The sequence below is a fragment of the Oncorhynchus clarkii genome, chromosome 18 (assembly GCF_045791955.1).
Source record: "Oncorhynchus clarkii lewisi isolate Uvic-CL-2024 chromosome 18, UVic_Ocla_1.0, whole genome shotgun sequence".
Classification (NCBI taxonomy): domain Eukaryota; kingdom Metazoa; phylum Chordata; class Actinopteri; order Salmoniformes; family Salmonidae; genus Oncorhynchus; species Oncorhynchus clarkii.
In genome coordinates this window covers 69,036,916-69,062,607 of record NC_092164.1, presented here as the reverse complement: position 1 = coordinate 69,062,607, position 25,692 = coordinate 69,036,916, and the positions used below count along the sequence as shown (strand labels likewise).

The 25,692-nt window shown below is 49.5% G+C and overlaps 1 protein-coding gene across 1 annotated transcript in view; it reads right to left on the bottom strand.

Annotated features, from left to right (window-relative positions):
• Positions 1-25,692, bottom strand: part of LOC139373878 (protein spire homolog 1-like) — a 107,882-nt gene that overhangs the window by 8,918 nt on the left and 73,272 nt on the right. The window contains exons 10-14 of the mRNA XM_071114973.1: positions 25,030-25,181; positions 21,375-21,456; positions 14,741-14,883; positions 4,050-4,187; positions 1,324-1,394 (exon numbers count right to left, since the gene is read on the bottom strand). Of these exons, the coding sequence (XP_070971074.1) occupies positions 1,324-1,394; positions 4,050-4,187; positions 14,741-14,883; positions 21,375-21,456; positions 25,030-25,181 (586 nt within the window). The remainder of the gene's footprint in view (positions 1-1,323; positions 1,395-4,049; positions 4,188-14,740; positions 14,884-21,374; positions 21,457-25,029; positions 25,182-25,692) is intronic.

Below are 25,692 nucleotides of genomic sequence, written 5' to 3'. Positions count from 1 at the left end.
AATTGATTGGACATCATTTGGAAAGGCACATCTGTCTATATAAGGTGCCACAGTTGACAGTACATGTCAGAGCAAAGACCAAGCCATGAGATCAAAGGACAGAATTGTGTCGAGGTACAGATCTGGGGAAGGGTACCAAAATATTTCTGCAGCATTGAAGTTCCACAAGAACACAGTCTCGGGGGAGAAGGGGCCTTGGTCAGGGAGGTGACCAAGAATCGGGTGGTCACTCTGACAGAGCTCCAGGGTTCATCTGTGGAGATGGGAGAACCTTCCTGAAGGACAACCATCTCTGCAGAACTCCACCAAATCAGGCCTTTATGGTAGAGTGGCCTAAAGACTTTCAGACCATGAGAAACAAGATTCTCTGGTCTGATGAAACCAAGCGTCACATCTGAAGGAAATCTGGCTGGTGCCTACTGTGAAGCATGGTGGTGTGGGGATTTTCTTCAGCGGCAGGGACTTGGAGACTAGTCAGGGTTGAGGTAAAGATGAATGGAGCAAAGCACAGAGATCCTACACGATACCTGAGTGCTCCTCCAGAGCACCTCGCCCCCAGTCAACCACCCTAAGCACACAGCCAAAACAGCACAGGAGTGGCTTCGGGACAAGTCTCTGAATGTCCTTGAGTGGCCCAGCTAGAGCCTGGACTTGAACCTGATCGAGCATCTCTGGAGAGACCTGAAAATAGCTGTGCAGCGACGCTCCCCATCCAACCTGACAGAGCTTAAGATGATCTGCAGAGAATGATGGGAGAAACTCTCCAAATACAGGTGTGCCAAGCTTGTAGTGTCAAGAAGACTTGAGGCTGTAATCACTGACAAATGTTCTTCAACAAAGTACTGAGTAAAGGGTCTGAATACTTAAAAATGTAAAATAAGGCTGCAACGGAAAAAAAATGTAGAGAAAGTCAAGGGGTCTGAATACTTTCCAAATGTACTGTATATTTTTTCATTTATAATTTATTTTCCATTTAGAAGGACAATAACAACAACAGTGACTACAAACATCCAAACATGACAACAAACAATAGATGGGTGGAGGGGGAGGGTAGGTATCCTGGGTCCTACCAGGAAACACGACACCCAGTGAGCCCTGCCAAAGCAGGTCAGGCATCTGTGTGACCTGGCAGGAGTCAAGCCTGGGGGGGTATAGCTCAAACAAATACAGACGATTAATATATTAGCTCTTTGATTTACATATGATCTTATAATGTCCAAGAGACCCACCCCCTCTGATTAACATTAAAGAGATTCTCCGGTACTTTGAGTCAATAATAGAGAACTATATTAAAATATAAACACAGATATAATATAAATGTACCTTTTGCAGAACTGGCAGGTGTAGGACCAGGTGAAAAAGGAGAACCTTTTAGTCTGACAGGAGAAACACAGCTACAGGAGAGAGGATGAGAACCTTTTAGTCTGACAGGAGAAACACAGCTACAGGAGAGAGGAGGAGAACGGTTATTTCAGAGATCAAGTAAATATCAAGTCAAAGACATTAAGCGCTGCAAGAATGTTACAAGACGGATCCAGTCAGACCATGTAAGCTGTATTCATGCCATTTATATCTGCAATGATTTCCTACTGAAAACCACCCCGCCAGTACGGCGTCTCCAGACAGGCCCCGGTACCTACCCCGCCGGTACGGCGTCTCCAGACAGGCCCCGGTCCCTACCCCACCGGTACGGCGTCTCCAGACAGGCCCCGGTACCTACCCCGCCGGTACGGCGTCTCCAGACAGGCCCCGGTACCTACCCCGCCGGTACGGCGTCTCCAGACAGGCCCCGGTACCTACCCCGCCGGTACGGCGTCTCCAGACAGGCCCCGGTCCCTACCCCACCGGTACGGCGTATCCAGACAGGCCCCGGTACCTACCCCACCGGTACGGCGTATCCAGACAGGCCCCGGTACCTACCCCGCGGGTACGGCGTATCCAGACAGGCCCCGGTACCTACCCCGCCGGTACGGCGTCTCCAGACAGGCCCCGGTACCTACCCCGCCGGTACGGCGTCTCCAGACAGGCCCCGGTACCTACCCCGCCGGTACGGCGTCTCCAGACAGGCCCCGGTACCTACCCCGCCGGTACGGCGTCTCCAGACAGGCCCCGGTACCTACCCCGCCGGTACGGCCCAGTTCTAGTCCTGCTAGTACAGTATCTAGACAGGCCCAGGGTTTACCCCCGCTAGTACAGTATCTAGACAGGCTCAGTTCTAGCCCTGCTAGTACAGTATCTAGACAGGCCCAGGTTTAGCCCTGCTAGTACAGTATCTAGACAGGCCCAGGTTTAGCCCTGCTGCTACAGTATCTAGACAGGCCCTAGCCCTGCTAGTACAGTATTTAGACAGGCCCTAGCCCTGCTAGTACAGTATCTAGACAGGCCATAGCCCTGCTAGTACATTATCTAGACAGGCCCAGATTTAGCCCCGCTGCTACAGTATCTAGACAGGCACTAGCCCTGCTAGTACAGTATCTAGACAGGCCCAGGGTTTTGCCCTACTAGTTCAGTATCTAGACTAGAGGTCGACCGATTAATCGGAATGGCCGATTTCAAGTTTTCATAACAATCGTAAATCGGTATTTTCGGGGCAGAAAGACAGATTTTCACATTGTCAGCTCGAAGGATCTAATCTTGCAACCTAACAGTTAACTTGTCCAACGCAATAACGACCTGGCTCTCTCTCCCTGGCTCTCTCTCGTTGCACTCCACAAGAAGACTGCCTGTTACGCAAATGCAGTAAGCCAAGGTAGTTGCTAGCTAGCATTAAACTTATCTTATAAAAAACAATCAATCATAATCACTAGTTAACTACACATGGTTGATGATATTACTACATATTATCTAGCGTTTCCTGTGTTGCATATAATCTGACTGAGCATACAAGTATCTTAAGTATCTGACGCGTAAATATTCATTCAAACAGCACTTTCGTGCATTTTGCCAGCAGCTCCTCGCTGTGCGTCAAGCATTGCGCTGTTTATGACTTCAAGCCTATCAATTCCCAAGATGAGGCTGGTGTAACCGAAGTGAAATGGCTGGCTAGTTAGCGCGTGCTAATAGCATTTCAAACGTCACTCGCTCTGTGCCTTCTAGTAGTTGTTCCCCTTGCTCTGCATGGGTAACGCTGCGTCGATATGGTGGCTGTTGTCGTTGTGTTGCTGGTTCGAGCCCAGGGAGGAGCGAGGAGAGGGACGGAAGCTATTCTGTTACACTGGCAATACTAAAGTGCCTATAAGAACTTCCAATAGTCAAAGGTTAATGAAATACAAATGGTATAGAGGGAAATAGTCCTATAATAACTACAACCTAAAACTTCTTACCTGGGAATATTGAAGACTCATGTTAATTAAAAGGGACCACCAGCTTTCATATGTTCTCATGTTCTGAGCAAGGAACTGAAACGTTAGCTTTCTTACATAGCACAATTTGCAATTTTACGTTCTTCTCCAACACTTTGTTTTTGCATTATTTAAACCAAATTGAACATGTTTCATTACCTACTTGAGGCTAAATTGATTTTATTGATGTATTATATTAAGTTAAAATAAGTGTTAATTCAGTATTGTGGTAATTGTAATTTTTACAAATACATTTATTTATTTTTAAATTGGCCAATTAAATCGGTATCGACTTTTTTGGTCCTCCAATAATCGGTATCAGTGTTGAAAAATCATAATCGGTCGACCTCTAATCTAGACAGGCCCAGGTTTAGCCCTACTAGTACAGTATCTAGACAGGCCCAGGTTTAGCCCTGCTAGTACAGTATCTAGACAGGCCCAAGTCTAGCCCCACTGGTAGAGTATCTAGACAGGCCCAGGTTTAGCCCTGCTAGTACTGCATCTAGACAGGCCCAAGTTTAGCCCCACTAGTACAGTATCTAGACAGGCCCAGTTCTAGCCCTGCTAGTACAGTATCTAGACAGGCCCAGTTCTAGCCCTGCTAGTACAGTATCTAGACAGGCCCAGTTCTAGCCCTGCTAGTACAGTATCTAGACAGGCCCAAGTTTAGCCCCGCTAGTACAGTGTCTAGACAGGCCCAGCTCTCACCTTTCCTTTCCTCAGTTCGTTGTAAACGTCTTTGTACTGTTGGAACTTCTCCAGCTCAGCTTTGACCAGAACCTGTCTGATGTGCATCACCTCTTCTACTGTTAGAGCCAGACACTCTACAGGGTAGCAGAAGTCCTCCTGAAATAACATACACCCACAAACAACACACACACACACACACACACAGTTAGCTGATTAGCTTTAACAAAGTAGCCTGTGTACATGCATATACATTTGAGTAATTTAGCAGATGCATTTATCCAGAGCAACATGCAATTTGTGCATTCATCATAAAAGAGCTAGCTGGGACAACCAGATAGGTGCAGTGAAATGTGTTGTTTTACAGGGTCAGCCACAGTAGTACAACATCCCGGAGCAAATTAGGGTTAAGTGCCTTGCTCAAGGACAGACAGATTTGTCACCTTGTCGGCTCGGGTAATGGAACCAGTGACCTTTCGGTTACTGACCCAACGCTCTAACCGCTAGGCCACCCTGTCTGTTTGTGCCATCGTGCCAAACAGGTGTGGTCCCAGGCTATTATCAAAGCTCCATGACAATGGAACGGCTCAACCTTCCATTGAGGAGCTGTACCTATATTCTGACAGCATGAAAATGAGACGATCACATTAAAGTGAAAATGATCCCTTTAACAGAGTCTAAAAGCTCGCCACCTCACCCGTTACGTTACCACGCCACCTAACCCGTTACGTTACCACGCCACCTAACCCGTTACCGCGCCACCTCACCCGTACGTTACCGCGCCACCTCACCTGTTACGTTACCGCGCCACCTCACACGTTACCGCGCCACCTAACCCGTTACGTTACCACGCCACCTAACCCGTTACCGCGCCACCTCACCCGTACGTTACCGCGCCACTTCACCTGTTACGTTACCGCGCCACCTCACACGTTACCGCGCCACCTCACCCGTACGTTACCGCGCCACCTCACCCGTACGTTACCGCGCCACCTCACCCGTTACTACGCCACCTCGACCGTTACGTTACCGCGCCAACTCACCCGTTACGTTACCGCGCCACCTCACCCGTTACTACGCCACCTCGACCGTTACGTTACCGCGCCAACTCACCCGTTACGTTACCGCGCCACCTCACCCGTTACGTTACCGCGCCACCTCACCTGTTACGTTATTACACCTTCTCACCCGTTACGTTACCGCGCCACCTCACCCGTACCACGCCACCTCGACCGTTACCGAGCCACCTCACCCGTTACGTTACCGCGCCACCTCACCTGTTACGTTATTACACCTTCTCACCCGTTAAGTTACCGCGCCACCTCACCCGTTACGTTACCGCGCCACCTCACCTGTTACGTTACCGCGCCACCTCACACGTTACCGCGCCACCTCACCCGTACGTTACCGCGCCACCTCACCCGTACGTTACCGCGCCACCTCACCCGTTACTACGCCACCTCGACCGTTACGTTACCGCGCCAACTCACCCGTTACGTTACCGCGCCACCTCACCCGTTACTACGCCACCTCGACCGTTACGTTACCGCGCCAACTCACCCGTTACGTTACCGCGCCACCTCACCCGTTACGTTACCGCGCCACCTCACCTGTTACGTTATTACACCTTCTCACCCGTTACGTTACCGCACCACCTCACCCGTACCACGCCACCTCGACCGTTACGTTACCGAGCCACCTCACCCGTTACGTTACCGCGCCACCTCACCTGTTACGTTATTACACCTTCTCACCCGTTAAGTTACCGCGCCACCTCACCTGTTACGTTACCGCGCCACCTCACCCGTTACGTTACCGCGCCAACTCACCCGTTACGTTACCGAGCCACCTCACCCGTTACCGAGCCACCTCACCCGTTACCGAGCCACCTCACCTGTTACGTTATTACGCCTTCTCACCCGTTACGTCATTACGCCACCTCACCGAGTTACATTACCGCGCCACCTCACCCGTTACCACGCCACCTCAACCGTTACGTTACCGCGCCAACTCACCCGTTACGTTACCGCGCCACCTCACCCGTTACGTCATTACGCCACCTCACCCGTTACGTCATTACGCCACCTCACCCGTTACGTTACCGCGCCACCTCACCCGTTACCGCGCCACCTCACCCGTTACCGCGCCACCTCACCCGTTACCGCGCCACCTCCCCCGTTACCGCGCCACCTCCCCCGTTACCGCGCCACCTCCCCCGTTACCGCGCCACCTCCCCCGTTACCGCACCACCTCACCCGTTACCGCGCCACCTCACCCGTTACCGCGCCACCTCACCCGTTACCGCGCCACCTCACCCGTTACAGCGCCACCTCACCCGTTACAGCGCCACCTCACCCGTTACGTTATTACACCTTCTCACCCGTTACGTTAGTACACCTTCTCACCCGTTACATTACCGCGCCACCTCACCAGTTACGTTAGTACACCTTCTCACCCGTTACGTTACCACGCCACCTCACCCGTTACTACGCCACCAGCATGATATATTATTCCCAGGGAGCACACAGAGCATGATGATGAGGAAGTAAACAACACAGCAGCTCTGAGCCCATCTAAACACCCAGTGACACCCAGTCTAAAATGTGTTGCCAAACCATGTCAGTTTTAAGATTATAAATTGCATTAGGTGATCATTGATGAAGTAATTGGGTGCGTTCCAGGTCATCTTTTTTTTTTTTTGCAGTCGGGGGTCCAATAATCTCTGAATATTGCAATATTATACATCAATGTGGTGATGACCTGGACGGCATCCATAGTTATTCTGAATGGAGTGACATAATACATCCATGACATACCACCTTAGCACCACTGCTGGGGGCGGGGATTTCCACCTGACATAAAGGAAATAAAATAGTTCAGGAGAACTCATTGGAGCACTGACTTCTCCTCCAGAATACCATTCTACCATTATATCTGCCTCTGGAGATGCCACACACACCATAATAATACCATTGTATCTGCCTCTGGAGATGCCACACACACCATAATAATACCATTATATCTGCCTCTGGAGATGCCACACACACCATAATAATACCATTATATCTGCCTCTGGAGATGCCACAGTACCAGCCCTCCATGTGTTCCTAGTCGTCCTCCATGACACACTGCCTGACCTGACCAGTACCAGCCCTCCATGACACACTGCCTGACCTGACCAGTACCAGCCCTCCATGACACACTGCCTGACCTGACCAATACCAGCGCTCCATGTGTTTCTAGTCGTCCTCCATGACACACTGCCTGACCTGACCAGTACCAGCCCTCCATGACACACTGCCTGACCTGACCAGTACCAGCCCTCCATGACACACTGCCTGACCTGACCAGTACCAGCCCTCCATGACACACTGCCTTACCTGACCTGTACCAGCCCTCCATGACACACTGCCTGACCTGACCAGTACCAGCCCTCCATGACACACTGCCTGACCTGACCAGTACCAGCCCTCCATGACACACTGCCTTACCTGACCTGTACCAGCCTTCCATGACACACTGCCTGACCTGACCAGTACCAGCCCTCCATGACACACTGCCTGATCTGACCAGTATCAGCCCTTCCTGACACACTGCCTGATCTGACCAGTATCAGCACTCAATGACACACTGCCTGATCTGACCAGTACTAGCCCTCCATGTGTTCCTAGTCGTCCTCCATGACACACTGCCTGACCTGACCAGTACCAGCCCTCCATGACACACTGCCTGATCTGACCAGTACCAGCCCTCCATGACACACTGCCTGATCTGACCAGTATCAGCCCTCCATGACACACTGCCTGATCTGACCAGTATCAGCACTCAATGACACACTGCCTGATCTGACCAGTACTAGCCCTCCATGTGTTCCTAGTCGTCCTCCATGACACACTGCCTGATCTGACCAGTACCAGCCCTCCATGACACAGTGCCTGACCTGACCAGTACCAGCCCTCCATGTGTTCCTAGTCGTCCTCCATGACACACTGCCTGATCTGACCAGTACCAGCCCTCCATGACACACTGCCTGACCTGACCAGTACCAGCCCTCCATGACACACTGCCTGACCTGACCAGTACCAGCCCTCCATGACACACTGCCTTACCTGACCTGTACCAGCCCTCCATGACACACTGCCTGACCTGACCAGTACCAGCCCTCCATGACACACTGCCTGACCTGACCAGTACCAGCCCTCCATGACACACTGCCTGACCTGACCAGTACCAGCCCTCCATGACACACTGCCTGACCTGACCTGTACCAGCCCTCCATGACACACTGCCTGACCTGACCAGTACCAGCCCTCCATGACACACTGCCTGACCTGACCAGTACCAGCCCTCCATGACACACTGCCTGACCTGACCAGTACCAGCCCTCCATGACACACTGCCTGACCTGACCAGTACCAGCCCTCCATGACACACTGCCTGACCTGACCAGTACCAGCCCTCCATGACACACTGCCTGATCTGACCAGTACCAGCCCACCATGACACACTGCCTGACCTGACCAGTACCAGCCCACATGACACACTGCCTGACCTGACCAGTACCAGCCCTCCATGACACACTGCCTGACCTGACCAGTACCAGCCCTCCATGACACACTGCCTGACCTGACCAGTACCAGCCCTCCATGACACACTGCCTGACCTGACCAGTACCAGCCCACATGACACACTGCCTGACCTGACCAGTACCAGCCCTCGATGACACACTGCCTGACCTGACCAGTACCAGCTCTCCATGACACACTGCCTGATCTGACCAGTATCAGCCCACCATGACACACTGCCTGATCTGACCAGTACCAGCCCTCCATGACACACTGCCTGACCTGACCAGTACCAGCCCTCCATGCGTTCCTAGTCGTCCTCCATGACACACTGCCTGATCTGACCAGTACCAGCCCCCCATGACACACTGCCTGACCTGACCAGTACCAGCCCTGCATGACACACTGCCTGATCTGACCAGTACCAGCCCTCCATGACACACTGCCTGACCTGACCAGTACCAGCCCTCCATGACACACTGCCTGACCTGACCAGTACCAGCCCTCCATGACACACTGCCTGACCTGACCAGTACCAGCCCTCCATGACACACTGCCTGACCTGACCAGTACCAGCCCACATGACACACTGCCTGACCTGACCAGTACCAGCCCTCCATGACACACTGCCTGACCTGACCAGTACCAGCCCTCCATGACACACTGCCTGATCTGACCAGTATCAGCCCTCCATGACACACTGCCTGATCTGACCAGTACCAGCCCTCCATGTGTTCCTAGTCGTCCTCCATGACACACTGCCTGATCTGACCAGTACCAGCCCTCCATGACACACTGCCTGACCTGACCAGTACCAGCCCTCCATGTGTTCCTTAGTCGTCCTCCATGACACACTGCCTGATCTGACCAGTACCAGCCCCCCATGACACACTGCCTGACCTGACCAGTACCAGCCCTCCATGACACACTGCCTGATCTGACCAGTACCAGCCCCCATGACACACTGCCTGATCTGACCAGTACCAGCCCTCCATGTGTTCCTAGTCGTCCTCCATGACACACTGCCTGACCTGACCAGTACCAGCCCTCCATGACACACTGCCTGACCTGACCAGTACCAGCCCTCCATGACACACTGCCTGACCTGACCAGTAGCAGCCCTCCATGACACACTGCCTGAGCTGACCAGTACGAGCCCTCCATGACACAATGCCTGATCTGACCAGTACCAGCCCTCCATGTGTTTCTAGTCGTCCTCCATGACACACTGCCTGATCTGACCAGTACCAGCCCTCCATGACACACTGCCTGACCTGACCAGTACCAGCCCTCCATGACACAATGCCTGACCTGACCAGTAGCAGCCCTCCATGACACACTGCCTGACCTGACCAGTACGAGCCCTACCATGACACACTGCCTGATCTGACCAGCACCAGCCCTCCATGTGTTCCTAGTCGTCCTCCATGACACACTGCCTGATCTGACCAGTACCAGCCCTCCATGACACACTGCCTGACCTGACCAGTACCAGCCCTCCATGACACACTGCCTGATCTGACCAGTATCAGCCCTCCATGACACACTGCCTGATCTGACCAGTACCAGCCCTCCATGACACATTGCCTGATCTGACCAGTACCAGCCCTCCATGACACACTGCCTGATCTGACCTGTACCAGCCCTCCATGACACACTGCCTGATCTGACCAGTATAAGCCCACCATGACACACTGCCTGATCTGACCAGTACCAGCCCTCCATGACACACTGCCTGACCTGACCAGTACCAGCCCTCCATGCGTTCCTAGTCGTCCTCCATGACACACTGCCTGACCTGACCAGTACCAGCCCTCCATGACACACTGCCTGACCTGACCAGTACCAGCCCTCCATGACACACTGCCTGACCTGACCAGTACCAGCCCTCCATGACACACTGCCTGACCTGACCAGTACCAGCCCTCCATGACACACTGCCTGACCTGACCAGTACCAGCCCACATGACACACTGCCTGACCTGACCAGTACCAGCCCTCCATGACACACTGCCTGACCTGACCAGTACCAGCCCTCCATGACACACTGCCTGATCTGACCAGTATCAGCCCTCCATGACACACTGCCTGATCTGACCAGTACCAGCCCTCCATGTGTTCCTAGTCGTCCTCCATGACACACTGCCTGATCTGACCAGTACCAGCCCTCCATGACACACTGCCTGACCTGACCAGTACCAGCCCTCCATGTGTTCCTTAGTCGTCCTCCATGACACATTGCCTGATCTGACCAGTACCAGCCCTCCATGACACACTGCCTGATCTGACCTGTACCAGCCCACCATGACACACTGCCTGACCTGACCAGTACCAGCACTCCATATGTTCCTAGTCGTCCTCCATGACACACTGCCTGATCTGACCAGTACCAGCCCTCCATGACATACTGCATGACCTGACCAGTACCAGCCCTCCATGACACACTGCCTACCTGACCAGTACCAGGCCTCCATGATACACAGCCTGATCTGACCTGTACCAGCCCTCCATGACACACTGCCTGACCTGACCAGTACCAGCCCTCCATGTGTTCCTAGTCGTCCTCCATGACACACTGCCTGACCTGACCAGCAACAGCCCTCCATGACACATTGCTTGACCTCTCCAGTACCAGCCCTCCATGACACACTGCCTGACCTGACCAGTACTAGCCATCCATGACACACTGCTTGACTAGTACCAGCCCCCATGACACACTGCCTGACCTGACCAGTACCAGCCCTCCATGACACACTGCCTGATCTGACCTGTACCAGCCCTCCATGACACACTGCCTAACCTGACCAGTACCAGCCCTCCATGACACACTGCCTAACCTGACCAGTACCAGCCCTCCATGACACACTGCCTAACCTGACCAGTACCAGCCCTCCATGACACACTGCCTAACCTGACCAGTACCAGCCCTCCATGACACACTGCCTGACCTGACCAGTACTAGCCATCCATGACACACTGCTTGACCAGTACCAGCCCTCCATGACACACTGCCTGACCTGACCAGTACCAGCCCTCCATGACACACTGCCTGATCTGACCAGTACCAGCCCTCCATGATACACTGCCTGACCTGACCAGTACCAGCCCTCCATGACACACTGCCTGATCTGACCAGTACCAGCCCCCCCTGATACACTGCCTGACCTGACCAGTACCAGCCCTCCATGACACACTGCCTGACCTGACCAGTACTAGCCATCCATGACACACTGCCTGACCTGACCAGTACCAGCCCTCCATGACACACTGCCTGATCTGACCAGTACCAGCCCTCCATGTGTTTCTAGTCGTCCTCCATGACACACTGCCTGACCTGGCCAGTACCAGCCCTCCATGACACACTGCCTGATCTGACCAGTACCAGCCCTTCATGACACACTGCCTGACCTGACCAGTACCAGCCCTCCATGACACACTGCCTGACCTGACCAGTACCAGCCCTCCATGACACACTGCCTGACCTGACCTGTACCAGCCCTCCATGACACACTGCCTGACCTGAACCAGCCCTCCATGACATACTGCCTGACCTGACCAGTACTAGCCCTCCATGACACACTGCCTGATCTGACCTGTACCAGCCCTCCATGACATACTGCCTGACCTGACCAGTACCAGCCCCCCCCATGTGTTCCTAGTCCCCCCCATGACACACTGCATGATCTGACCAGTACCAGCCCTCCATGACACACTGCCTGACCTGACCAGTACCAGCCCTCCGTGATACACAGCCTGACCTGACCAGTACCAGCCCTCCATGACACACTGCCTGATCTGACCAGTACCAGCCCTCCATGACACACTGCCTGACCTGACCAGTACCAGCCCTCCATGACACACTGCCTGACCAGTACCAGCCCTCCATGTGTTCCTAGTCGTCCTCCATGACACACTGCCTGATCTGACCAGTACCAGCCCTCCATGACACAATGCCTGACCTGACAAGTACCAGCCCTCCATATGTTCCTAATCGTCCTCCATGACACACTGCCTGATCTGACAACTACCAGCCCTACCTTACCCCAATGCCTGACCTGACAAGTACCAGCCCTCCATATGTTCCTAGTCGTCCTCCATGACACAATGCCTGATCTGACCAGTACCAGCCCTCCATGTGTTCCTAGTCGTCCTCCATGACACACTGCCTGATCTGACCAGTACCAGCCCACATGACACACTGCCTGGACTGACCAGTACCAGCCCCCCATGACACACTGCCTGACCTGACCAGTACCAGCCCTCCATGATACACTGCCTGACCTGACAAGTACCAGCCCTCCATGACACACTACCTGATCTGACCAGCACCAGCCCTCCATGTGTTCCTAGTCCCCCCCATGACACACTGCCTGACCTGACCAGTACCAGCCCTCCATGACACACTGCCTGACCTGACCAGTACCAGCCCCCCATGACACACTGCCTGACCTGACCAGTACCAGCCCTCCATGACACACTGCCTGACCTGACCAGTACCAGCCCTCCATGACACACTGCCTGACCTGACCAGTACCAGCCCTCCATGACACACTGCCTGACCTGACCAGTACCAGCCCTCCATGACACACTGCCTGATCTGACCTGTACCAGCCCTCCATGACATACTGCCTGACCTGACCAGTACCAGCCCCCCATGTGTTCCTAGTCCCCCCCATGACACACTGCATGATCTGACCAGTACCAGCCCTCCATGACACACTGCCTGACCAGTACCAGCCCTCCATGTGTTCCTAGTCATCCTCCATGACACACTGCCTGACCTGACCAGTACCAGCCCTCCGTGATACACAGCCTGACCTGACCAGTACCAGCCCTCCATGACACACTGCCTGATCTGACCAGTACCAGCCCTCCATGACACACTGCCTGACCTGACCAGTACCAGCCCTCCATGACACACTGCCTGACCAGTACCAGCCCTCCATGTGTTCCTAGTCGTCCTCCATGACACACGGCCTGATCTGACCAGTACCAGCCCTCCATGACACAATGCCTGACCTGACAAGTACCAGCCCTCCATATGTTCCTAGTCGTCCTCCATGACACAACGCCTGATCTGACCAGTACCAGCCCTCCATGTGTTCCTAGTCGTCCTCCATGACACACTGCCTGATCTGACCAGTACCAGCCCACATGACACACTGCCTGGACTGACCAGTACCAGCCCCCCATGACACACTGCCTGACCTGACCAGTACCAGCCCTCCATGATACACTGCCTGACCTGACAAGTACCAGCCCTCCATGACACACTACCTGACCTGACCAGTACCAGCCCTCCATGACACACTGCCTGACCTGACCAGTACCAGCCTACATGACACACTGCCTGACCTGACCAGTACCAGCCCTCCATGACACACTGCCTGACCTGACCAGTACCAGCCTACATGACACACTGCCTGACCTGACCAGTACCAGCCCACATGACACACTGCCTGATCTGACCAGTACCAGCCCTCCATGACACACTGCCTGACCTGATCAGTACCAGCCCACATGACACACTGCCTGACCTGACCAGTACCAGCCCACATGACACACTGCCTGACCTGACCAGTACCAGCCCTCCATGACACACTGCCTGACCTGACCAGTACAAGCCCTCCATGATACACTGCCTGATCTGACCAGTACCAGCCCTCCATGACACACTGCCTGATCTGACCAGTACCAGGTCATTCAGCAAGTAAGTTACCTCAGAGAAACCATCTCACATTATGGCAGGGAGATGGGACAATATTTTTATGCCATTTGAAGCATCATACAATGTGTTTGAAAACACGATGCCAACCAGGTAATTGAAAACACGATGCCAACCAGGTAATTGAAAACACGAGGCCAACCAGGTAATTGAAAACATGAGGCTTGACTGTCTGCAGCACACAGTAGTGTACACTATAATACCATAGTGAGGTTGTCTGCAGCACACAGTAGTGTACACTATAATACCATGGTGAGGCTGTCTGCAGCACACAGTAGTGTACACTATAATACCATGGTGAGGCTGTCTGCAGCACACAGTAGTGTACACTATAATACCATGGTGAGGCTGTCTGCAGCACACAGTAGTGTACACTATAATACCATGGTGAGGCTGTCTGCAGCACACAGTAGTGTACATACCAGAGACTTGGAGCTCTGTCTGGTGGGGGCTGTGAAGGGTCGTACGCTGGCGGGGGGCTCCTTCTCAATGGAATGTCTCCTCTGAGGGGAGGGGCGACTGTCAGGCTGGGGAGTCATGGTGATGGGCAGGAACCTAGGGGGTGCTGGAGGGGAGAGAGAGAAGACAGGCTAGAAGGACAGAGGGAACAGGCAGTTTTTATTTTTTTACATTTACCCCGTTTTCTCCTCAATTTCATGGTCTCCAATTGGTAGTTACAGTCTTGTCTCATCGCTGCAACTCCCGTAAGGACTCGGGAGAGGCCAAGGTCGAGAGCCGTGCATCCTCTGAAGCACAAGCCGCACTGCTTTTTGACACACTGCTCTCTTAACCCGCAAGTCAGCCGCACCAATGTGTCGGAGAAAACACTGTACAGCTGGCGACAGTGTCAGCGTGCACCCTGCCCGACCCGCCACAGGAGTCGCTAGTGCGCGATGGAACAAGAACATCCCTGCTGGCCAAACCCTCCTCTATCCCGGACGACGCTGGGCCAATTGTGCGCCGCCTCATGGGTCGCACCAGCCTGGACTCGAACCAGGATCTGTAGTGGCACAGCTAGCAACTGCAGAGCCTGGACTCGAACCAGGATCTGTAGTGGCACAGCTAGCAACTGCGATGCAGTGTCTTAGACCACCGCACCACTCGGGAGGCCCTGGGAACAAGCAGTTTGAGAGTGTAGTGCACTACATTTGACCAGGGCCCATAGGAGTAAAGTAGTGCACTACATTTGACCAGGGCCCATAGGACTAAAGTAGTGCCCTACATTTGACCAGGGCCAATAGGACTAAAGTAGTGCACTACATTTGACCAGGGCCAATAGGACTAAAGTAGTGCACTACATTTGACCAGGGCCAATAGGACTAAAGTAGTATCACTCCTCCTACTTTATCCCAACACATGGTAACACACAGCAAGACAACACCCCCCTCCGCCAACCCCTCCTTTACACTGCTGCTACTCTGTTTATCATCTATGCATAGTCACTTTAACCATACCTACATGTATATATTACCTCAATTAGACCAACTAACCGATGCCCCTGCACATTGACTCAGTACCGGTACCACCTGTATATAGCCTCCACATTGACTCTGTACCGGTACCCCCTGTATATAGCCTCCACATTGACTCTGTACCGGTACCCCCCTGTATATAGCCTCCACATTGACTCTGTAACAGTACCCCCTGTATATAGCCTCCACATTGACTCTGTACCGGTACCCCCTGTATATAGCCTCCACATTGACTCTGTACCGGTACCCCCTGTATATAGCCTCCACATTGACTCTGTACTGGTTCCTCCTGTATATAGCCTCCACATTGACTCTGTACCGGTACCCCTTGTATATAGCCTCCACATTGACTCTGTACCGGTACACCCTGTATAGAGCCTCCACATTGACTCTGTACTGGTACCCCCTGTATATAGTCTCCACATTGACTCTGTACCGGTACCCCCTGTATATAGCCTCCACATTGACTCTGTACCGGTACACCCTGTATAGAGCCTCCACATTGACTCTGTACCGGTACACCCTGTATAGAGCCTCCACATTGACTCTGTACCGGTACACCCTGTATATAGCCTCCACATTGACTCTGTACCGTAACACCCTGTATATAGCCTCCACATTGACTCTGTACCGGTACCCCCTGTATATAGCCTCCACATTGACTCTGTACCGGTACCCCCTGTATATAGCCTCCACATTGACTCTGTACCGGTACCCCCTGTATATAGTCTCCACATTGACTCTGTACTGGTTCCTCCTGTATATAGCCTCCACATTGACTCTGTACCGGTACCCCTTGTATATAGCCTCCACATTGACTCTGTACCGGTACACCCTGTATAGAGCCTCCACATTGACTCTGTACTGGTACCCCCTGTATATAGTCTCCACATTGACTCTGTACCGGTACCCCCTGTATATAGCCTCCACATTGACTCTGTACCGGTACACCCTGTATAGAGCCTCCACATTGACTCTGTACCGGTACACCCTGTATAGAGCCTCCACATTGACTCTGTACCGGTACACCCTGTATATAGCCTCCACATTGACTCTGTACCGTAACACCCTGTATATAGCCTCCACATTGACTCTGTACCGGTACCCCCTGTATATAGCCTCCACATTGACTCTGTACCGGTTCCCCCTGTATATAGCCTCCACATTGACTCTGTAACAGTACCTCCTGTATATAGCCTCCACAGGTCTACTACACCTGTTGTATTCAGCATTTCACTGTAAGGTCTACTACACCTGTTGTATTCATCATTTCACTGTAAGGTCTACTACACCTGTTGTATTCAGCATTTCACTGTAAGGTCTACTACACCTGTTGTATTCAGCATTTCACTGTAAGGTCTACTACACCTGTTGTATTCGGCATTTCACTGTAAGGTCTACTACACCTGTTGTATTCGGCATTTCACTGTAAGGTCTACTACACCTGTTGTATTCAGCATTTCACTGTAAGGTCTTCTACACCTGTTGTATTCATCATTTCACTGTAAGGTTTTCTACACCTGTTGTATTCAGCATTTCACTGTAAGGTCTACTACACCTGTTGTATTCAGCATTTCACTGTGAGGTCTTCTACACCTGTTGTATTCAGCATTTCACTGTGAGGTCTACTACACCTGTTGTATTCAGCATTTCACTGTGAGGTCTACTACACCTGTTGTATTCAGCATTTCACTGTAAGGTCTACTACACCTGTTGTATTCAGCATTTCACTGTAAGGTCTACTACACCTGTTGTATTCAGCATTTCACTGTGAGGTCTTCTACACCTGTTGTATTCAGCATTTCACTGTGAGGTCTACTACACCTGTTGTATTCAGCATTTCACTGTAAGGTCTACTACACCTGTTGTATTCAGCATTTCACTGTAAGGTCTACTACACCTGTTGTATTCAGCATTTCACTGTGAGGTCTACTACACCTGTTGTATTCAGCATTTCACTGTAAGGTCTACTACACCTGTTGTATTCAGCGCACGTGACAAATACGCTTTGATTTGATTTGATCACAGCCCAGAGGACAACGCACAGTAACACAGCCCAGAGGACAACGCACAGTAACACAGCCAAGAGGACAACGCACAGTAACACAGCCAAGAGGACAACGCACAGTAACACAGCCCAGAGGACAACGCACAGTAACACAGCCCAGAGGACAACGCACAGTAACACAGCCCAGAGGACAACGCACAGTAACACAGCCCAGAGGACAACGCACAGTAACACAGCCCAGAGGACAACGCACAGTAACACAGCCCAGAGGACAACGCACAGTAACACAGCCCAGAGGACAACACACTCCTCTATAATGGCAATATGCTAGCATTCACTACCATATATGGGAAATATGCAAGCATTCACTACCATATATGAGCAATATGCCAACATTCACTCCTCTATATGGGCAATATGCTTGCATTCACTACCATATATGGGCAATATGCAAACATTCACTCCTCTACATAGGCAATATGCTAACAGTCACTACTCTATATGCTAGCATTCACTCCTCTATATGGGCAAAATGCAAACATTTACTGCTCTATATGGTCAATATGCTAACATTCACTACTTTATATGGACAAAATACTAACATTCACCACTCTATATGCTAACATTCACTACTCTACATGTGCAATATGCTAGCATTCACTCCTCTAATATGGGCAATATGCTAACAGTCACTACTCTATATGCCAACATTCACTTCTTTATATGGGCAATATGCAAACATTCACTCCTCAATATGGGCAATATGCTAGCATTCACTCCTCTATATGGGCAATATGCAAACATTCACTCCTCTATATGGGCAATATGCAAACATTCACTCCTCTATATGGGCAATATGCAAACATTCACTCCTCTATATGGGCAATATGCAAACATTTCCTACCCTCCTAGATAGACGTTTTAAACTGTTTAAGTGGAAGGAAGGTTTGTCTCCTCCTTTTAACCACTGCATAAAGGAAGTCATGTAACATCTGAAACTAGAGAAATGTGCTACTCTGTTAGGGGATCTGCAGTTCAATAACATGTGCTACTCTGTTAGGGGATCTGCAGTTCAATAACATGTGCTACTCTGTTAGGGGATCTGCAGTTCAATAACATGTGCTACTCTGTTAGGGGATCTGCAGTTCAATAACATGTGCTACTCTGTTAGGGGATCTGCAGTTCTATAACATGTGCTACTCTGTTAGGGGATCTGCAGTTCAATAACATGTGCTACTCTGTTAGGGGATCTGCAGTTCAATAACATGTGCTACTCTGTTAGGGGATCTGCAGTTCAATAACATGTGCTACTCTGTTAGGGGATCTGCAGTTCTATAACATGTGCTACTCTGTTAGGGGATCTGCAGTTCAATAACATGTGCTACTCTGTTAGGGGATCTGCAATTCAATAACATGTGCTACTCTGTTAGGGGATCTGCAGTTCAATAACATGTGCTACTCTGTTAGGGGATCTGCAGTTCAATAACATGTGCTACTCTGTTAGGGGATCTGCAGTTCAATAACATGTGCTACTCTGTTAGGGGATCTGCAGTTCAATAACATGTGCTACTCTGTTAGGGGATCTGCAATTCAATAACATGTGCTACTCTGTTAGGGGATCTGCAGTTCAATAACATGTGCTACTCTGTTAGGGGATCTGCAATTCTATAACATCTGGCAACCTTATCTTTTGTAGAAGACATGGGCCCATCTAATTTTAAAACTCCTTAAATTAACCCAAATAAGTATCTTTGTGTTTCACTATTTGTTTAGATTACTTAAATGCTATGTTATGCTTGTTAATTTAAGTGTTTTATTTCACCTTTATTTAACCAGGTAGGCTAGTTGAGAACAAGTTCTCATTTACAACTGCGACCTGGCCAAGATAAAGCAAAGCAGTGCAACACAAACAACAACACAGAGTTACACATGGAATAAACAAACATACAGTCAATAACACATTAGAAAATAAAGTCTATATACAGTGTGTGCGAATGGCGTGAGGTGGTAAGGCAATAAATAGGCCATAGTAGCAAAGTAATTACAATTTAGCAGATTAACACTGGAGTGATATATGAGCAGATGACGATGAGCAGATGATGGTGTGTAAGTAGTGATACTGGTGTTCAAAAGAGCAGCAAAGTAAATAAAAACAATATGGGGATGAGGTAGGTAGATTGGGTGGGCTATTTACAGATGGACTATGTACAGCTGCAGTGATCGGTTAGCTGATGCTTAAAGTTAGTGAGGGAGATATAAGTCTCCAGCTTCAGCAATTTTTGCAATTCGTTCCAGTCATTGGCAGCAGAGAACTGGAAGGAAAAGCAGCCAAAGAGGGTGTTTGCTTTCGGGATGATCAGTGAAATATACCTGCTGGAGCACGTGCTACGGGTGGGTGTTGTTATCGTGAACAGTGAGCTGAGACAAGGCGGCGCTTTACCTAGCAAAGATTTAGATGACCTGGGGCCAGTGGGTCTGACGACGAGTATGTAGCGCGGGCCAGCCGATTAGAGCATACAGGTCGCAGTGGTGGGTGGTATATGAAGCTTTGGTGACAAAACGGATGGCACTGTGATAGACTGCATCCAATATGACACACTGAACTCTGTCCGCAAAGTAGTTGGAGAACCAAGCAAGGCAGTCATTAGAAAAACCGAGGCTACTGAGTCTGCCGATAAGAATATGGTGATTGACAGAGTCGAAAGCCTTGGCCAGGTCGATGAAGACGGCTGCACAGTACTGTCTTTTATTGATGGCGGTTATGATATCGTTTAGTACCTTGAGTGTAGCTGAGGTGCACCTGTTACCAGCTCGGAAACCGGATTGGACAGCAGAGAAGGTGCGGTGGGATTCGAAATGGTCAGTGATCTGTTTATTAACTTGGCTTTCGAAGACTTTAGAAAGGCAGGGCAGGATGGCTATAGGTCTGTAACAGTTTGGGTCTAGAGTGTCACCCACTTTGAAGAGGGGGATGACCGGGACAGTTTTCCAATCTTTAGGGATCTCTGACGATATAAAAGAGAGGTTGAACAGACTGGTAATAGGGGTTTGCAACAATGGCGGCGGATAATTTTTTGAAAGAGAGGGTCCAGATTGCCTAGCCCAGCTGATTTGTACGGGTCCAGGTTTTACAGGTCTTTCAGAACATCTGCTATCTGGATTTGGGTGAAGGAGAAGCTGGGGAGGCTTGGGCAAAGTAGCTGCGGGGGGTGCAGAACTGTTGGCTGGGGTAGCCTGGAGGAAAGCATGGCCAGCCGTAGAGACTTGGGGGGTGGGTTTGATGTGCTAGGGGACCAGTGTGTCTTTGGCTCTCTACCTGTTTGACTGTATTGTCTGTATAGTCTAGTGTTCCATTTAGGACGCAGCCTTAGTTTTCTATACCTCGGGAGCCATCAAGGTGGAGGGATCTAGTGTACTAGTTAGTATTCATGTTTGGTGTTACGAAATGTCTGGAAATGTACTTTTTCATATAATAATGTGTATGTTTATGTGGAATATGTAACAGTTTACGAATTCAGTGAAAACATAATAAATACAACTTTCAAAAACAACAAAAAGAGAGTGAAGGTATCTTACTGTTCTTCCCCAGGACAGATCCCGGAGACGAGGCGTCCAACATGGATGCTGACAAACTGGAGGAGCTGTGACTGGGCTCATCCTGTTAATGAGGAGATACACATGACTGATGTAGGCATATACACCCCATTAGAAACACACTAACCTGCTGCTACAAATTGGATAGTAAGGAATGTGCAGTAGTTCTGGATGTGGGCTCGATGAAGGAACATATACATTTGTCTCTCTGTGAAAGTCAAGAGCTTCCTTGACCAGAAGACTCTTGGTCGACCAAGATTTGTTTTTAGTAGGAGACAGCCGTCATGCGTGGATAGAATGTGATTGTTTGTGTTATCCATACATCACAAATAAAAGCCTATTCTACAACAAGGAGTACAAGAAAGCTCTTTTTAAAATGTGAGATTTTCCATACATCCTATGCGTTTTAATCAAATCAACTATATTCACTGAGCTTGTCTGTGCTTTAAGCACACAGTTTGATGAAATAAAAATAAAAACTGACTAGCACCCGCTGTCTCTCTCTCCTCCCTGCTACAGCGACCACCACAGAACATCAGTGTGTATAGTGCTGTCTCTCTCTCTCTGTCCGTGTTGCTGAAGCTGTAACATAAATCACAGCCATTTCTGACTGAAAAGTATACTTATCGAAATCCCTAATTTGTTTTAAACCCTTGCTCTCTTTATGTGGCACATTGCATACACATTACCAAAGACCCTATTCGCACGGGACTAGTATTACTAGAAATGTAGGTCATGTAATTACATCACTATTGCAGCCGCTCGGTCATCGCTCAACCATATATTTATAAACTCAGCAAAAAAAGAAAACGTCCTCTCACTGTCAACTGCGTTTATTTTCAGTAAACTTAACATGTGTAAATACATCGACACACTGGCCTAATTCAAAGCCAGTAGCATGTCGTTAGTCAATTTTGAAAAAAGCAAGGGGCCTAAACAGCTACCCTGGGGAATTCCTGTTTCTACCTGGATTATGTTTGAGAGTCTTCCATTAAAGAACACCCTCTGTGTTCTGTTAGGCATGTAACTCTTTATCCACATACGTTTTTCAAGTAGCAGACTATGATCGATAATGTCAAAAGCTGCACTGAAGTCTAACAAGACAGCCACCACAATTTTATCATTAATTTCTCAGTCAATCATCAGTCTCTTGTGTAATTGCTGTGCTTGTTGAATGTTCTTCCCTATATGCGTGCATAAACTACTACGGACTATAAAAAGGGAAACCCAGATGCGAGCTGCCCAGTGACGCAAGCCTACCAGACAAGCTAGATGCCTTTTATGCTCACGTCGAGGCAAGCAACACTGAAGCATGCATGAGAGCACCAGCTGTTCTGGACAACTGTGTGATAACACTCTCGATAGCCAATGTGAGCAAGGCCTTTAAACAGGTCAACATTCACAAAGCCGCGGGGACAGACGGATTATCAGGAAGTGTACTCATGCGCAGACCAACTGGCAAGTGTCTTCAACCTCTCCCTGATCGAGTCTGTAATACCTACACATTTTAAGCAAACCACCATAGTCCCTGTGCCCAAGGAAGTGAAGGTAACCTGCTTAAATGATTACCGCCCCGTACCACTAGTGTCGGTAGCCATAAAGTCCTTTCAAAGGCTGGTCATGGCTCACAACAGCAACCTCCCAGATACCACTCCAATTCTCATACCACCCCAACAGGTCCACAGACTATGCGATCACCATCACACTGCCCTATCCCATCTGGACAAAAGGAATACCTATGTATTGGGATTGGGCTATTTGAGCTAGTGAAGGGGGCTTTACTATTCTTAGGTAGAGGAATGACTTTGATTCCCTCCAGGCCTGAGGACACACTTTCTAGTAGGCTTAAATTGAAGATGTGGCAAATAGGAGTGGCAATATTGTCCGCTATTATCTTACTGTAATTTTCCATCTAGATTGTCAAACCCCGGTGGCTTGTCATTCATAGACAACATTAACTTTTTTTACCTCTTCCACAGTGACTTTACAGAGTTCAAAAGTGGTCTTTCATAATTTAGTTAGATATACTTGTGGTCTTTCCTAATTTAGTTAGATATACTTGGATGTGTAGTGTCAGCATTTGGTGCTGGCATGTCATCCCTAAATTTGCTTATCTTGTCAATGAAAAAGTAATTAAAGTTGTTGGCAATATCAGTGGGTTTTGTGATGAATGAGCCATCTGATTCAATGAATGATGGAGCATTATCTTTGTTTCACAGTGATGCGTTTTAATGTTATGGATGAGAAAGTTAACTTGTTCCAAACGAGTTCAGTTGTATGCTGCATTGCGATCTAATAACAGCAAGGGATTAAATAGGCTCAATATTTTTTACGGATGCCTTTGGTAATATACAATTCATAAGCACAAAACAAAAGAAAGCATTCCCTGTGAAAGTTGACAGGCTACATGTGGGCCATTCATATATAACATTCGTATGTGCAGCACTTAGTTCAATTTATCAAATCAGTTCTAGTTTTCTAGCGCAAACCGCGAGCAACACCTGTGAAACTAAGACATTTCTCTCAAAACACAGGGATGTCGATACGAGCATTACCAGAGGACACTAGAGTTCGCCCAAAAACAGCAGGTTATTCTGGCTGGAATTTACTCTACTGCAGAAAGTATCTGAGTGGTTAGAGTGTTGGGCCAGTAACCAGCAGGTAGCCGAGTGGTTAGTGTGTTGGGCCAGTAACCAGCAGGTAGTCTAGTGGTTAGTGTGTTGGGCCAGTAACCGAAAGGTTGCTGGATTGAATCCCCGAGCTGACAAGGTACAAATCTGTCGTTCTGCCCTTGAACAAGGCAGTTAACCCACTGTTCCCCGGTAGGCCGTCATTGTAAATAAGAATATGTTTTTAACTGACTTTCCTAGTTAAATAAAAGGTTAAAAAAAATGTAAGTGTACTTTTTTAATTTTTATAAATACTGCCATGTAAAAATGACTGAAACGGCAGATTCGAACGGGACTAAAATTACAGATGTGGTATTTTGTGCTCGTGCACATAATTACATTACCCGACCTCCCCCAGTAAAACAAATTGCATCCGAATAAGACACAATAGGGCCTGACCTATATGGCCAGGTCCGGTCTGTGCTGATCTGCTGCCATAGGCAAGACCAAAGAATTCTGCACCAGCAAAACTAAAATAGTCCGAGTAAGCAAAACGACATTGAAAATAAAACATATCTATATTTTCCAGATGTTACAGCTCGGTTCCTTTTAGTTATGAATGAAAGGTGAAAAGGTGTTTCCCTGTGTTTAAAATATATGTTTTGAGGATGATGAAAAGGCATATTTTACGGACGTTGAAATCAGGTTAATTTACGGTTCTGAAAGTTGAAAATATGTCATTTATATTAGTCTATGTTTGGGCTAAATCAAGGCTGGTCCAGAAAGGACAGAATCTGAACCAAACATAAACGTTTATGATTGGTTCAGATCTGGTCCGGACCAAAAATCTATGCCCGTGGACGTTGAAGTCCAGGCCGGTCTGGACCGCACCAAATCTGAACCTAACAAAGGCGTCTAAAAATGAAGAAAGCTCTTGAATGAGTAGGTGTGTCTAAACTTTTGACTGGTACTAACAGCCTATTGACCAAACAATTGACTAAATGGGGTCAGCCCCACCACACACGTACGTCAGACTCGGAGCTGTAGAGTTCAGCCAGCGTGGGTGCCTTCAGGAGCCTCTTCCTCTGACCAAGAGCCCCTCCCACCCCGTGAGCTGGTGGACAGGAAAGGGCCAGGGTGCTGCTGGCGTGCTTTCTGAGGGCATCCGGAGTGGACAGGTCTGTGGGAGGAGTCAGAGAGGACATCAGTCACAGGGTGACAATAGTCATCAACATGGAATAACCCTAACTGAACAACACTACTCCAGGGATTCACTGGCTGCATGGCACCCTACTCCCTACATAGTGCACTACTGTTGACAAGAGCACAGTCTAAAGTAGTGCATTAAATAGGGAGTAATGTGCCATTTGGGATGTAGACACTGAAAATTGGGCTGTTCAGCAACAACTGTTCAGCATGACAACTGGGGGTGTGTGTGTGGTGTTCAGTTACAGGACAAAGAGAGGAGAATATCTTCAGACCACACGTTGAACAAGATAACCATTATGCACTTGGAGGGGATAAAGTTACATTTACAATTTTGATAACAGCTATGTATTTTCCTCCTCGGTCTTCTGTCGACTCAACATGTCGACTCAACTGCACACTCAACATGTCGACTCAACTGCACAGAAGGGAACTAGAAGGGAATTTTCAATGCATCCACTTCCATGAATAATCACACAGCTTAA